The sequence below is a fragment of the Castor canadensis genome, chromosome 2, assembly GCF_047511655.1.
Source record: "Castor canadensis chromosome 2, mCasCan1.hap1v2, whole genome shotgun sequence".
NCBI classification, from domain to species: Eukaryota; Metazoa; Chordata; class Mammalia; order Rodentia; family Castoridae; genus Castor; species Castor canadensis.
In genome coordinates, this window is record NC_133387.1 from 139,632,083 (window position 1) to 139,647,565 (window position 15,483).

General features: G+C 39.8%; 1 protein-coding gene across 4 annotated transcripts in view; it reads right to left on the reverse strand.

The window, feature by feature from the left end:
• Positions 1 to 7,202: 7,202 nt before the first annotated feature.
• Atp8b4 (ATPase phospholipid transporting 8B4 (putative)) overlaps positions 7,203 to 15,483 on the reverse strand; it is a 258,513-nt gene continuing 250,232 nt past the window's right edge. For all 4 annotated transcript variants that reach the window (XM_074065913.1, XM_074065915.1, XM_074065914.1 and 1 more), the window contains 3 exons: positions 14,160 to 14,298; positions 11,292 to 11,422; positions 7,203 to 9,319 (listed from right to left, as the gene is read on the reverse strand). In XM_074065913.1, the coding sequence (XP_073922014.1) occupies positions 9,038 to 9,319; positions 11,292 to 11,422; positions 14,160 to 14,298 (552 nt within the window). In that variant the 3' untranslated portion in view covers positions 7,203 to 9,037. The remainder of the gene's footprint in view (positions 9,320 to 11,291; positions 11,423 to 14,159; positions 14,299 to 15,483) is intronic.

Consider the following 15,483-nt stretch of genomic DNA (forward strand, 5'->3'; position numbering starts at 1 on the left):
AAGGTAAATGCTGGAAATACTCTAGAAACAAAAACAGCTACAGTAACTTTTAAAGAAAATAATATTCCATGTACTGGCTCATAGATTGGAAGTTGAAAGAATAAAACTTACAAAGAAAAAGCTAAGACATGCAAGGGTGCTTGGTGTCTCAAGGAATCAGATAAAAAGGAGGGCCTTAGTGGGAGCTGTGTGTATTTACGACCAAAACCAGAGACACCAGGGAACTATAAAGACTGAATCCATGCCCTAAGTATCTGGGAGAGGTGATACTGGGTTAGGAGTGCAGGCTACAAGAGACCCAGACTCTCAGGTTTGAATTCCAGCTCCTCCATTATGCCTCTCTGAGAAAATGTATTAAACTATATGGGGTTTGGTTGTCTCACTTGAAAATGGGGGAAATAATGGTATCTGCCTCTCCAGGTCATTGTTAGGATTGAATGGGGTAATGCACATGAGACTTATCACATTAGTGATGATACATTTAGTAATCCTCACAACCCTTGAAGAAATGTCTAACAACCCTGTTCTCCAGGGAGAGAAATGAACTGGGAGAAGGCGCTTGTCTTTGCTATACAGTCCCTTGGGTGAGTGATGGTCCTTCTAAGTGATAGCCATGCCCTACCTTCTCCTTCTCCTTTTCCCGGGTGTGTAGTGTAGACTCTCTTCACTTCCTCTCCTATAACTCAGGCTGTTCTGTCGCTTTCTCCCAATGATCTCCCCTTTCTAATTTCCACAATCCTCAAATTCCTGCTATTACCATGCAAGATTTGTTTTGTTTTGTTTTTGGCTTTTGTTCACCAACTCTTTTATGCCCAGGGCTCAGGACTATGTACCACAGTAACAGGGGCGTTAATGAAACCCTTTGACTGTTCGGGCACCAGTTTCCCAAGCTTTGGAAACTACTCTCCCACCACTACATTTTCCTCAGTTTCTCTGTTTCCTTATTCAGTTAGTCTCAACATAATCTTTCCCAAATCTAGACAGGAGTCCCAAGAAAGATTAAAACATCTTTAGGTCAGGAACTACTCCAACTCACACAGAATAGAAGACGGCAGACTACTTTTTAATTGTATTTTACTTTTTAGTGCTACTAGAAATTAAATCAAATTCAGGGCCTCATGCTTGCTGGGCAAGCACTCTGACACTTGAGGCACACCCCCAGATCTTTTGCTTTTCTAGCTTGTTTTTCAGCTAGGGTTTTGCACTTTTGCCCTTGTTGGCCTCAAGGCACAATCCTCCTATCTCCACCGCCAAAGTAGCTGGTATTATAGGTGAGGGTCACCACACCTGATGACTATAGCCTGCCTTAAAGACTACAGAAAGCTAATAAAAGCTGCTGTTTAGCTCAGAGAAGGGATGATGACAAAGGATGGAACAAATGTGTTCAAACATTTGAGGAGTTGTTATGTGGGAGAGATTTATTCAGTCTCTTCTCCTAGGACAGAAGCAGGCAATGGATAGTGATGGTGAGGAAACAGATCTCAGGTCAAGAGAAGGAGTTTTCTCTACAATGGAGCCATCCAATCAGGGTGTTTTCTGCCTTGACCTTTTAAGCACAACATCACTGAGACCATTTGTACACAGGTTGCATGTCCTCTGTGGGCTTATTCTGAAAGTGATTCCTGCATCCAATAGAAAGTATATATTCTCCTGTCAGAATGCAGGAATATCACTTGCAACCCATTTAAAAGGGGGCATAACAGATAACTAAGGCAGACTTAGAAGAGTAATGTGGATGGGGAAAGGAGTGTTAAGTGGTGAGAAGACTACAGATTGGGGTGAAAGAAGATACTCAAGACAAGCCAGCTACCTTACACCTCTGTCTTAGTCATCACTGATAGTCAGAGAAACAACTCCTCTTTAGAGTCACCCAGGGTAAGGATGTGGAGAAGGTATTCTATTCATTCTCTTCCTCCTTTTATGGTGAGACCTCTCCAGAAGCAAAGCCAGCATGTGGTTGATCAATGACATTATTTTAGAGAAAATCCCAGACCACTTATCAAATGGCCATGTAGAAAGCCCATGTACATGGTAAGCAAGAGTTTATAAGACTGAGTATCAGTCTAGAATAATATTTGGAGGGAGGGGAGTTAGGCCTGTATCCTTGATTTCAGCCTAATGGGTGGATGGATTAAGAAACCAATGGTAGGGGGTAAAAGGAGGAAGAATTGGAGGCAATGTTTGAGGAATGGAAGGCGGAGTGCACAAGAGCCCTATAGGCAGATGGGACTAGACAGACACACATACTTCATTAGCACTCCCAACTGAGAATAAGTTGATGATCACTATTATACAAAATATCAAGTCAAAGAATTATTCAGTGGGTGTGGGCTTGCTCCACAGAACTGAGCTATAAAAAGTGTTGCATTCTTTTACCTTTCCATATCAACTTAGATGGCCTCTGCACCTTTCGTCTCCTCAGCCCATCACTTTGGATCCTATGTGAATCTCAGGCCTTAACTGGTCCCAGGACAGTATCTGGGGAGAGCTTGATACTTAGTCCCTGATAGGTGCTATTATTTTCAGGGTCCCTGTGTTGCTGCTATTGATGTCTGGCTTTCTGTATTGGTATGCTTGTCCTCCCAGCTCTCTGTTGGCCAGAGACTAAGCCACTACAGACAGGAGCCATGGCTCTGAAGGCTTTGGTGCTTGCTGATCACAGCTCAGGCATCATGTCCCATCACCTACCACCTCTTGGGGCGATGGGGAGAAAGTGTGATTAGGATCTCTGCTGTTGGGTAGAATACACTTCCCTTTCATCCGTCATGGTTGAAAAATCCAGATCTTTCCTGCATTTAGTCACCGGGTCTTCTCTTTAACTCCATTGCTCCTCCTTGTTTCCAAAACTCCAGCTCTATCTAGCCTTCCTGAACCAAAAATTTCTAAACAAAGTTGAATCTTCTCCAGGGCAAGTGAGATGCAGTCCTCTGGGGTACAAACCTGTGGTTGCTCTTCTGGTAACAACAGCTTGGATTTGTTTAGCTTTCCCTATGAGCCAGGCATATGACAAGTGTTTTGCAACAAACACTGTCTCATCCGATCCTCACAGGAGCCATCCTGGTAGGTAAGATTACCATTCCAGTTGGATGTGTAAGAAAAGCAAAGCTTAAATTGATGGTTAAGAAACTTGTCCTGAGGGGGTAGAACTGAACCCACGCTACCAACCCCAGAACCCAGACTCTTGCTGGCCACACTGCTCTGCCTTCCTCTAAAAAATTAAAAATTGAATCAATCAATAAGTAACATTCTCATTCTCTTTGTAAGGATCTGTGCCAAAAAACACTTTTTTAAGTAAATGGTTATTCTGTGACCAGGCCCTGTAACAGGCTGTCCTGAGAGAGCCTCTTCTTGCTCCTGCCTCCCAAGGGTCTGACATTCCTTTTCTGGCCTGCAAAAAGAGCTCATTGTGTTACTTTTCTTTTTTCCCTTTAATAACTGTTGAAACTCTCATCCACTTAAATATATTTAAAGAGTAGTTATTAGCCATGCTAGGTGGCATGTTTCTGTCATCCAAAGCTATGCTATGAGATCAGGAGCATCTCAGTTCAAAGCCATCCTGGGAACCAGTAGCTGGCTGTGGTAACATATACCTATCATCCCAGTAACAGCAGGAGGATAAAAATAAGAGGAAAATGGTCCAGGCCACCTTGGGCAAAAAGCAAAGATCCAATCTCCAAAATAACCAGAGCAAAAATGAGTGGCAATGTGGCTTAAGTGGTAGAGTGCCTGCTTAGCAAGTGCAAAGCCCTGAATTCAAACTCCAGTACCCCCTACCAAGAAAGAGTACTTGTTATACACGGTGCATGAAAATGGCCCTGGCCATTCCATGACATGGTACATACGATGCACAGCTGAGAGATTTCTTGTTCCTCAAGGGCAAGAAATAGAAGCTACTTCCTATTTTTCTCACACCAATGTCTCCCCACACTCATGGGTGCGTGCAATATGTAAACCTCAATGTGAGAACTTTGAAGAAGAAATGGAATGATAAAACAAAGTCAAACAAAAGGAAATTTCCAGTGATGATTTAATGAAAGTGACACTGTTGCAAGAAAGTTAAAAGAATTTTATTCAAAACCTTTCCTGGGTCTCTGCAGTCAATATAATTCCTGTCCACTTACCTTTACCTATGCAGTGCTGTATCCTGAGGAGAGATAGTCAAAAAGAGGACCAGAAATAAAATTATCAAGTGCCAAACATCAGTGTTCACGTTTCCCTAGAAGAAGCCAGGAAGCACGGAAACACTTGTGACAAGGAGTGAAACAGCTAGATTGATCATTATTTCGTTTCCAAACTTAACTATCATATTTTCCTGCATCTTGGTCTGCAATTTATTAAAAATTTAAACTTGCTCATATAAGTCTTATGGGAATCTGTTTGAAATAGCCAGAGATTTCTGGCCAACTAATCATTATTATTTTTGAACTCTGAACATTCATGTATGTAGCTCCAAGCTGATTTGCATTCTACACCAGTTACAGGAATAGATATGCCAGGAAGTTTTGAAATTCAAGGACAGATGGGCCCCTTTCTTAGTTAGGTTGTAGCCCCCAAACCTACAGATTAGCCCAACAAGGCCTTCCAAATCTTTTGCAATGAGCATTTTGAAATCCATTGGTCATTTGGTTCTGGCTTCCAGGCAGCTCAGAAAAAGGCTTAGGCTAGAGAATTACAAAAGTTTATGATTTCTCACTGAGGAATGAAATGTGACGCAGTAGAGCAAACTGAGACATTTAATACCAGATGTTAATGTAAAAATTGGAAAGTTGTGGCCTCACGTGGTTATCTGACCCATGACCTCCAACTCCCATCACAAAGTCTGCAAGATATCATGATTTCTGGATTCTTTCCCTGTTAAACTTTGTGCCTTTTTCAAAAAATGTAAAATAATAATTCTAAATCATACAATAGATAATTAGGTCATATCAACCTCAAGATACTTTGTTTACACATAGCTGGAATAATGCAGTTTATTACCATAAAATCATAAGTACAACCTTTCTCATTTGCTGGCTTTAGCAATGAATTTAAAAAATACTTTAATGTATGTTTCTTTCCCTTGCCTACATGGTACATCTATCTAACTTCATGGAATGCTAAAGGAAAGGGAAGGAATTTTGGTTAGTTGTACTGAAAGGGAAAGACAACACAAAAACCATACATTTCAAAACATTTTTCCCTTTGCTTACACTTCTTCCCTTAACCTGCACACTTGACAAGTGAAATGAAGGTTCAGAAGGAGGACAGACTGTTCAGAAACCCCATGTCTGTGAGGAGAGCTTGGTGTGGGATGAGGAGTTGTGGTAAGAAATTATGGAAAGAAGACCATTTCTGTGAGATACTGGGCAGACTCCACCCCTCTATGCTTTGATTTCCTCCTCCTAAAATAGGGTTTAACATGGATGTCTTGACCACCTCATAGGGTTCTTGAAAAGCTTAAAGAACACGGTTTGTGCAAAGTGCTCTGTAACTATGAAGAACATCACTCAAGTTCTGTTGTTTCAACTTTAATCCTGAAGGAGGTGAAACCTAAACAATCTGCTCTGTGCTCAGGGACAAGATAGGAAGGACTTTTAAATGGCCTTATTCTTAGAGGGCTTGAGGATCCATATACCTTTGATATTTGAAGTAGTGGTGGAAAAGAAAAGAAGCATGGAAATATCTTAGTGAATCATTAGCAAGAAACTGAGTGTGTTCACCTGACATAGGCAAAGTGCCACCACAGAGTTCAGCATAGATTTCAACTCAGTGTGGGACGAAGAGTTGAGCTATAGGCAGCAGTACACGAAGGCTGTTCTGGAGAAATACAAACCAGTTCAAGAGTCAGGCCCTGTGATCGAGAGAGCATTCAGGACCAGACATGGTGGTGCAGGTCTGCAATTCCAGTGACTCAGGAAGCAGAGGCAGGAAGATCACAGACCAAGGCAGACCTGGGTAAAGGCATGAGACCCCATCTGAAAAGTAATTAAAGCAAAAGGGCTGGAGGCATGGCTAAAGTTTGGAAGGGCACCTGTCTAGCAATCATGAAGCCCCAAGTTCAACCTCTAGTACTACAGAGAAAGAGAGAGAGAACATCATCAAGCTCAAACAATTCTCTCTCTCCCCCTTCCTTCGTCTCTCTCTATATATCATATATATGACATAGAAATACCTATAAACAGGTATCTCTCAGTAACCAAAGACAATTCTATGTCTATATGTACGCAGTGGACAACACTGGCAAGAACAGCTCACAGAATGAGAAAATGACAAAGGGTGTTAGAGGACATCCTATCCGGGTCCAATGTTCCTACTGATGAAATGAGGACACTGAGACTACAGAAGTCATGTGGCTCTGGCCACAAAAATCAGCAACATCACTGTGATAAGCCAGAGCTCCTAGGTTCTTTTCAATAAGATTTTCTTGATCTCATACAGAATGTAAAGGAGGTTTTGTCATTTAAGTCTCAAATACAGTCCAGTTTTTTTGAGTGATTAAATTTATTTTTCAAGGAGTCACATCACCTCAAAAGACATAACTAGAAACTTTTCTCCTTTCTTCCTGCCTTCCCTCCATTCCTTTTTGCCTGCCTTGTTTTATCTTTCTCACTTTCTTCATCTTTCTTTCTTCCCTTCATAGGTATATACACCTATAGGAACATGAGAACAACAAAGATGGCAGACCTAGGTCAGGAAAACATAATTTGCACTTGACTATTAGAGCTGAAAACATGGGCTGAGACTTTAAAACACAAGGTTACCAGTTTAAATCTTGAATCTAGAAAAAAACATTTTTTCTTTCCAAATAATCTGATACCATTTTGTAAAATTAAAATTTACTGCTCTGTAGTGTCCCACCATCACCACTCACCCTTCAAACTTTTCATCTTCAGGTTCAGAATAATCCCTGGCACTTATAATTGAATGATCTTACAATGGGTGTGTGAGCTTATTTGGATCTCAAGGGACCAAAGTAAAGTGATAATGTGTTTCTCTCACAATCATCTCCACTATCTGTTTATAAACAGCCTTTTTTTAAATTTGAAAATTGGACCATTTCTAATCTTTCCCATCCCTTACACATACTTCCAATTGATTCATTTTATTCTTGACTCTGATCCTAAGAATGATGTACCTTTTCCCCAGACATAAAAAGAAATTAAAAACAAAAACAACAAAAGAAACAGTAGACCAATGAGTTCCCAATAAAGAGGTGACAAAACTTGGAATACCAATAGTGCCAAAATATTTATTGAAATTTTTCAAAAGTGTTACAAAGAGCAAGTAAACAGTGAAACTGATGACAAATTCGTCATTAGAAACTAACATTTGGATTTTTCTAGGCAGGTATATAGAAGAAAAGGACATAGCTATAAACATTCACTATAGTCAAGCACTGTATGAGGTCCTTTTCTACATATCACATCGTTCAGGAAAAATCAAGCTAGGCTTTGAAATTAAGGCAAAAAATTCAATGACTGTAATCTACTAAAATCATGGTAACCCATTATACATCAAGCCCATTCAAGGATCACCACACTCTCTTGGGAAATGTACTTTTGTTTGACCAATAACCAGAATAAGAAACCTGGACAGTGAAAAGGTTGATTTGTAAAAAACTAATCAGGCATGATGATTTGCTTTTGCTCTCTGGTAGAGAAATTTACTTCTCAGGTTATTCTTTTATTTCCCTATAGGACACTAGCCAGGTTTATATCTTACTTAGCAATCTCATTTCATCAAAGCCTTCCCCACAGATTCCTGAAAATCCAGTACTTCATACTCTCTTCAGATTGCTGTGTTATTCTGACACTGAGTTGACTAAAACCTAACTCCTATAATGATTATGATTCTCATAAGAGAATCATTGGAGAATTTGGGCTTTGACAATTGCCAACTACACAAGGTAGGAAGGATATCTGCATTTTAACAAGGAAGAAACTGAGTCTCTGAGAAGGCACATTAACTGCCCAGCTTATTGAGGTAAGAAGTAACAGAGCTTGGATTTGGACACAAATTTGCCTGAGGCCTTTTATAGGAAATACACTAGTGATTCACATGGAGACTGAAAAAAAATCAGGCTTGTCTACATATGTTTAAATAATTTGAGTTATAAACATGACATCTAGAGGTCCAGATCAACTAAATCTGAATGACCTAAACTTGGGTGTTTAAGTAGTAATTGAATAGATTATTTACTAATTCATTTCATTTCAACTGTCAAGTTTATAACATTGGAAATGTTGAAAGTATTTGCCCATAAACTATCTGGAATACTATTATTAAACTGTGAAATTCCAATGCTTTGCTCAGTGAAGTACAACTGAGGTTGTCATTAAGGTCACTGAAACATGTAAGAATACTTTGTAGAGTCATTTGTTGACATTTCATGAGCATGTCCCAACATAACACAGGCTGAGAGCTTTTTGAATAAAATTGACCAACTTAGCAGTCTGCCCCTCTGTAAAAACATTCATCCTATTTTGTCCCTAGACTGGAAGAAAAATGAGGAACCCCAGTACGACTCTCTACTCTCCAAGCATGCAAGTGATTTGTTATCTTGGCTGACCAGATGGGAAGATACCAAAACTAGAGTGACATGTGACTCTTCATCTGAAAGTACCATCGTATTCACTTTAAATCCTGAGAGTCCATCTGGGGAAAAGACTGCTCTTTACACATGGTCTGTCTGTCAACAAGTGTGCTTCTTGGCTCAGATATTCACCTTTGTTAATCCACCTGGGGATCTACACATTTAGTGTACATGCAGATTTACAAGTTTTTCTCCAGAAATAATATTCTAAAGTTGAGATCAATTGGTGTCTAAGTTGATAAAAATCTGGCTTGCACTGTGAGGCATTGGTCCACCAAGTCACAAGTTGGACATTAACCATCTGCCCTGGATTCCTGTAGAACGTACCCCTCTTTCCTTGATAGGTACTGGCCACAGTCTGCTGCGGATTTAAGTTAAATGAGGCAATCTGCCTCACTCTTAGCGCCTGAGCCGCTGAATTTCAGCTCCAGCTGAAGTGAAAAGACAACTCAAATTCATCTTGACTCACAGTTTCACTGTTTTATCCTGACTACAGCTGCTCACTGTGTCTGTGGTTTTCTTACATAAATTTTCAATCCAGCTAGGGCTATTATAAAGCATCTCTTCCAACCCCGATGTTGGGGGTGGATTTCTAGCTCGCATATTTTTTCCAGATGTGATAAGCTCTCCGTAGCCTTCTTGGTGAGCAAAAGCGTACCCAGATCTTCTTGAACTTGACCTGCGGGTCTGAGGCCTTTGGCTACTTCTGGGCCTTGTCTTTTTTTGAGCCTTCTGCCACCGGCAGATCTGGAGGGAACAGACCCAGAGAGAGAGAGAGATGAATCCAAATGATAGACACCAGGAAATGTGCCAGTTTTTAAAGTGAAAGCCTTTTCAGTAAAAATAACACCAGCAATAACTGAATACTCACCTCCACTACAAGAGGAAGTTTTAACTAAAAAAGAAGATTTTCCACCCAAAAGATCACACTAGGCACTCATCAGTTTTATTACTATCAAGAAATTCTCATGTAAGCAAGAAATACTTGGATAAATGTCATTATTTTGTCTCTGATTGTACAGGAGCATAGAGCCTACTTTCATACAGAAAGATTTTCTTTTTTTGCGGTACTGGAGTTTGAACTCAGGGCCTCACACTTGCTAGGCAGGTGCTTTACCACTTGAGCTACGCCCCCAGTTCTTTTTGCTTTATTTATCTTTCAGATAGGGTCTCACTTTTTGCCCAGGCTAGCCTTGGATGGTAATCCTCTTACCTGTGCTTCCCACATGGCTGGCATTACAGTGTGTTCATTCATACCTGGCTTATTTTGTTGAGATAGGGGTCTCATTAACTTTTTGCCCAACCTCAGACCACAATCCTCCTGATTTCTACCTCCTGAGTAGCTGGAATTATAGGTGTGTGCCACCACTCCTGACCCAGAAAGATTTTCTAACATTGCCACCCAGACACAATCAGCCCAACAATTCTTTGTCCCATTTTCCCTAAACAGTCTTTTCCCTCTGTTTTTGAGGTTCTCTGTATCCAGCAGTCATCAGTAACTGCACTAGGAGAGAATTTAGAAAATGAGAGTCATAAATTTCTCACTCTTATGAAAGATTAATGTATCATAAACTTTCAGGGTTTTGATTTATTCTGGTTTGTGTGTGTGTGTGCATGTGCCTGTGACCTTTTGAAAGGCTCCACATCCTTCAGGTGAATTTCCAACACTATTTTTATCTTCCTGTAAAGGTGAGGAGAAAAAGACTAAAGGTTTGCTGTAAGTGACCTTGGTGAACTGATGAATTGCTTGGATTCTGACTTCTGTGTCAGAAGAAAGTCATCAGGCAGAAAATCATAGCAGGCTTAACCTAGGAAATGTGAGCACAGTCTTCCTTTATTCCCTCAGCTTATCCATCATTTTCTGGGTTTGTAGCAAAACAGAGCTAAAGGGAAAGGACAGACATGACAAGGGACTCTGAAATCTTCAGAAGGAATCTCTTCATACTTTGGTTACAGAATATGAGGGTGATCACAAGAAGCATTTCTTCCTCACTTACCCTCAGCATCACTTGCCTGGTCCCACTCCGTTTAGCAACATCTTCCCCTTTCTCATGATTTGGCCATAGATGAATGGCAAATTCTCTTTGAATTCAACTCTTAACCTAACCTGAAATTGTCTCATTTACAATCCTCTTCCCATGAAATTCTGAAATGTGTTCTAATTCCCTGGTCTAACGGATGTGTTCCCTGGTCTATGATGTGTTCTTCCTATTTTACTTCCAACTCCCAATCCGTGCCTCATGCTACTATTCCCTTTTTAATTCTGTTCGGAAAGAACATCTCCCCCATGTTTCTGAACCTACTATTCTATTTCGACCAACATGAAAAGTCCCTTTGCCATATCTTGCTTGTCTCCCTTTTACTGTATCCTTTACTTGCCCTCAAGTCAATAACTTTCCCTGCAGCTTGTCTTGCTCTTAGAATAATTATCCAAAATTGTTCCAGTGTGCCTCTTTTTAAAAAAAAAATCAGCTTTTTGAACTATCCAACCTAACTTGTAATTTTCTTCACCCACAGTAAAGCTAGATGTTTCTGTTCATTGGCTCTCAGGACTGGTGCATTCAAGACGTGGGCTATCCCATCTACTGTGGCATGGTGCCATGCACCAATGGCTGCTGGCCTATGGGAATTGTCTTATCCTTTCCCTGGGCTTCCAAGAAGACAACAGAAGGACACCACTTCCAAAAGCCACGCAGTGCTCAGCAGCACTGCAACATACCTGATCACTCAAGGTTGGATATAAATCTGTCTTCACAAATCTGAATGCCACCACTGGTATAACCGAAGCCACTGTTGTTAAGAGAATAACAAGCCAGATGCACTTCTGGCTTAAGGAATGCCGCGCATTTCCTGTCATTAAAGAAAAAATATACTGTGGTTATAAACAGGGATGAATTATTATAAGCTCTTTGTAAAGTCTTTTAGGAAACAACAAGGTTTGGACTAGGTAGGAGGGTTCTAGTGTTTTCTAGTGTTTTCTGAGTATATAGGGTGTTCGGTGATAATGAGGGAAAGGTGAAAATGGTAAGCTCACCCTGTAGGAACTGCTTTGAGCCAAACATTCTCTGCTCCGGGCTCTGTTCAACTTTGCTCATGAGGCTCAATTTTTCTCTTTCAGCCTCAAGATCCCTTGGCTACAAAGCAGCCACTATTCTTAAAAGGCACATTTACCTTTATGAGTCTTGAATAAAACTCCACAATAAACGTTCTGAATACACAGGTACAATCTCAAAAACTGGTCTTGTTGACTGACCATGTCATAAAAGGTACACTTCGCCACAGAGCCAACCTTTGAAATTCCAGGCAAGGGCCCCAGAAAATCTGCCTCAAAGGGACTGGCTATCTGTTTGATGTCCTCTTGGTTATGCCATACTTAAAGTTCTAAGGAGATCAGGGAGACTTTGGGGTTTGTGAAAAAAGCATTTCTTTCACAGGGAGACCACTGGTGCAGCCATCAACCATGCTAAGGCAATAGGGCAGTGAAGCTCATTGTCAAGTCTGAAGCCAGTTTTATTACTTTCGATTCATACCTCACATAACTTGACATTTGTCTAAACAAGTATCAAAGGCATGAAAGGTCAGTAAGGCAGACAAACAAATTCCATGGGAAAAATATCAATTCTACTATACCACCAAAATCAACTTCTGTCTCTGCTTATTTTCTGGGGATTTACCATGATACCACCAATTATTCAGGTCTCCTATCCTAGTGCTCAAGTGTTAACACCATTGGAATGGGCTTTGGGAATGAGGGCTTGGCTACCAATTGGTATATTTGCTTCTTCTGGTTTTGGAAAGTAGAATCTGCCTACCAAAAGGCAGCTGATTCCAGTTGCTGTCAGCCATGGGCAGAAACAAACTTGACTCAGACAAGGTTGGGAAAAATAAACTTCACTTTAAAACCACACTCATGCTTGGTGTTGGTTACTAAGGAGAAAAAAATTTTTTTTCTTAAACCCCAGTGTTGATCTAACTTTTGTAAAGTTTCATTGGAGCTCAGTAATTAATTCACAGAATAGCATGTGCTTAGCTGAAAAGAGTGGTCCCCACACAAACTACTTTCGCCAGTTGAGGCATTCCAGTCCCATTATGCATATCAGAATGCTCTCTGAGGACTAATTCTTCTAGTCAATGCACAGAAATTTCAGATTTGGCAACCCCAAAATAAACAAATAAGACAAAAGTTAAAAATATTTTAGTGTCTTTCTTTCCTAATCAACTTATTCTTATTCATAACCAACATGGTTGGAATCTTTTGGTAAACAAAGTATTAACATTACATATTGAGTAAGAGTGGTACAATTTAAAGATTTCCATGTACATATAGGAAAAGGAAAAGTCGAAGAACAATGTTCTCATGTATTTGGGTGCATTTAACTGCAAACAGAATTTCAGGCACCTTTACATCAATGGACATGCCTAATCTCAGAATTGGTTCTATTGTTTTCTACATGAGTTAGTCTACTAAGAATTGTTTTCTACGCTGGGCTACCCAGCTAGGGAATGCAAAGCTCAGTCTTGTCTGATTGAACCACAAAGGTTGTCTCTCCTTTCTACTTTACTGAGATTAACTCAGAAAATCTCTGTTCCCTACACACGAAACTTCTGAGAAAGTATATTAATAGCCTTCTTGTGTAAAGTTCGGTGGCCTTCCTAATCATTTTGAAATGTGGACTACAATCATAGTATACTCCATGCATATACTGCATATGTACTCTTTGTAGAATAATAGAATATCAGAACTAAAGGATTTAGGGGAGTTCTTTGCTACCAATCTGATGTTCAAATACTTCTTCAATGTCCTCAACCAGTAAACAAGTCACATTTGCTTTAATGGCAGTACTCACCATCATCCGAGTTAACCTTTATTGAAAAGTACTATGTACCATGACACATGCTAAGTACTTTATATGTATTATCTCATTTAGCCCTCACAATTTTTCTATGAAAATAAGGACTATTAACATCCCCAGTTTATAAAGACATTAAATCAGGGTAAGGAGAGGAAACTTGCCTAATATCACAGTTTCTTGGGTGGCATAATTGGCACTTGAACCTTGGTTATCTACCTATAGAGCCTACTCTTCAGGCCACTTCTGTATGGACCAATGTCCAGCAATTTATTGAAGCCTCTAACTTATATATCATTTCTTTCTCATTTAAGTGAAATTGAATCGTATGGATGAATTTTGGCATATAAGTTGGTAATAATGTGGCATAAAGGGTAGAGTCTAGTATTTCTTCCTCTTTTCTCTGTATAATATACAAACTTTTCATAACCTTTGAGGTGACCCCAATGTATATGTTATGCCTCTTTCTTCCAAGGGGACAACCTTGGAAGTCCTGCTACATATGGACTATTGGGAACTTGTAAATTGCTAGCACAATGGGTCTTCTGCCCCTGGCAGAGACAACAGAAACTGATCTCTTAGAACCCTTTCCAGGTCTGGAAGCCTTCAGATGCCTGTCTCAATCAACTCAGAGAAAGAATCTTTGGTCATTTCTAGTCTACTCAATCTAATAAGTTACAAAGACAAATAAATGGCCACATGACACTAGGCTCCTCTACACAGTAGGATTCACTCACCAACAAATGGAAACTGGTTTGGGAAGATTCCAAACAAGCCATTACTGTGCATTGTAAATAAAATGGAGAAATAAGTGGCAATACTGCCCCAGATGAAGACATGATTAATGACGGTCCAGTAACTCGTGTCCAAGGCTATCTGTAAATAAAATAAAATCTAAGAGGTCTTTGAAAATTAAAAGAGCATAACTTTATTATTTGATATTTCCCTAGAACTGTTCTATGACAAGCAGGTTGCAACTCTCTAGCTTCCAGGCCAACTACAGGCACACACACACACACAGGACACTGACTGAACTTGGCATTTCTGTTAGACAATTGACTGAAGAACTTACATATGCTGGCCATTAAATCAGCCAAGGTCGACACAGTATCAGGAAATCAAATTTTCAGCTTTTTAAAGTGAGGAATAAGAAAACAGAATGGTTTTATAATTTTAAAGTCTCTTTCCCAACTGCTCTCAAAACTTTTCTATTAGAAAAAATTTCTATATGAGCAAGTGCAACATTTTATAATCTGTATGTACATTTTCACATGACTATTTTTACACATGCATAATACTTTCACATAAATATTCCAATTCATTTTATGGTCCTTTCCTTAAATTACCCAAATCATAACAAATAAAAATACTAATCTTCTTTTTGGCATAAAATTCAGAAACTGAAACTTAGAGTAACCTGGGAGCATGCTCCCAAGGCCTTCTCCCTTCCAATAACTTGTGACAGCTCAACTTAAAGAAAGGTGGTGAGCTGTTGGAGAATCAAGGAAAGTACTGGTAAATATAAATGATTGAATTCTACAGAGGAGGAAGTAGGTTCTGGAGTCATTATTTGCATCTCAGATGTCCAAAGTTGTCCAAGTAAAGGTTTGCATTCCTAATAGAATTTGGTGCAAGACCAGGTTTCTTGTCTGCCTGAGTTGGCCTTACCCTCTTAACATGAGAAGATATTTGTCACCTTCCCTCTTGCAGTTTACTGTGCTTTAAAGTGTCATCCCATTAAAGCATGTTGGCAGCCTTGGATGTGAACTACAGGGATTATAAAAGGATAGCCTTTCCTCTCCTCAAAAGGCCTGAAAACAGAGACCCACCATCCCTGCATTGACCAAGAGCTGCTAGTTTTCTAGTTCATTTAGTTGCCAAGACACTAGCCCCAAATCTCCAACTCTGTCTTCTACCACCTGTCAGTTCACTACTATCAAGAGACAACAACAGCCCAATCTGTGAGGGTAAGAAAAGGCAAAGGAAAATCTAAACTGTGTAAAACAATTCAGCTAAAAAAAAAAATACGAACAAGTGGCTCCTATTGAAGCAGAACCAATA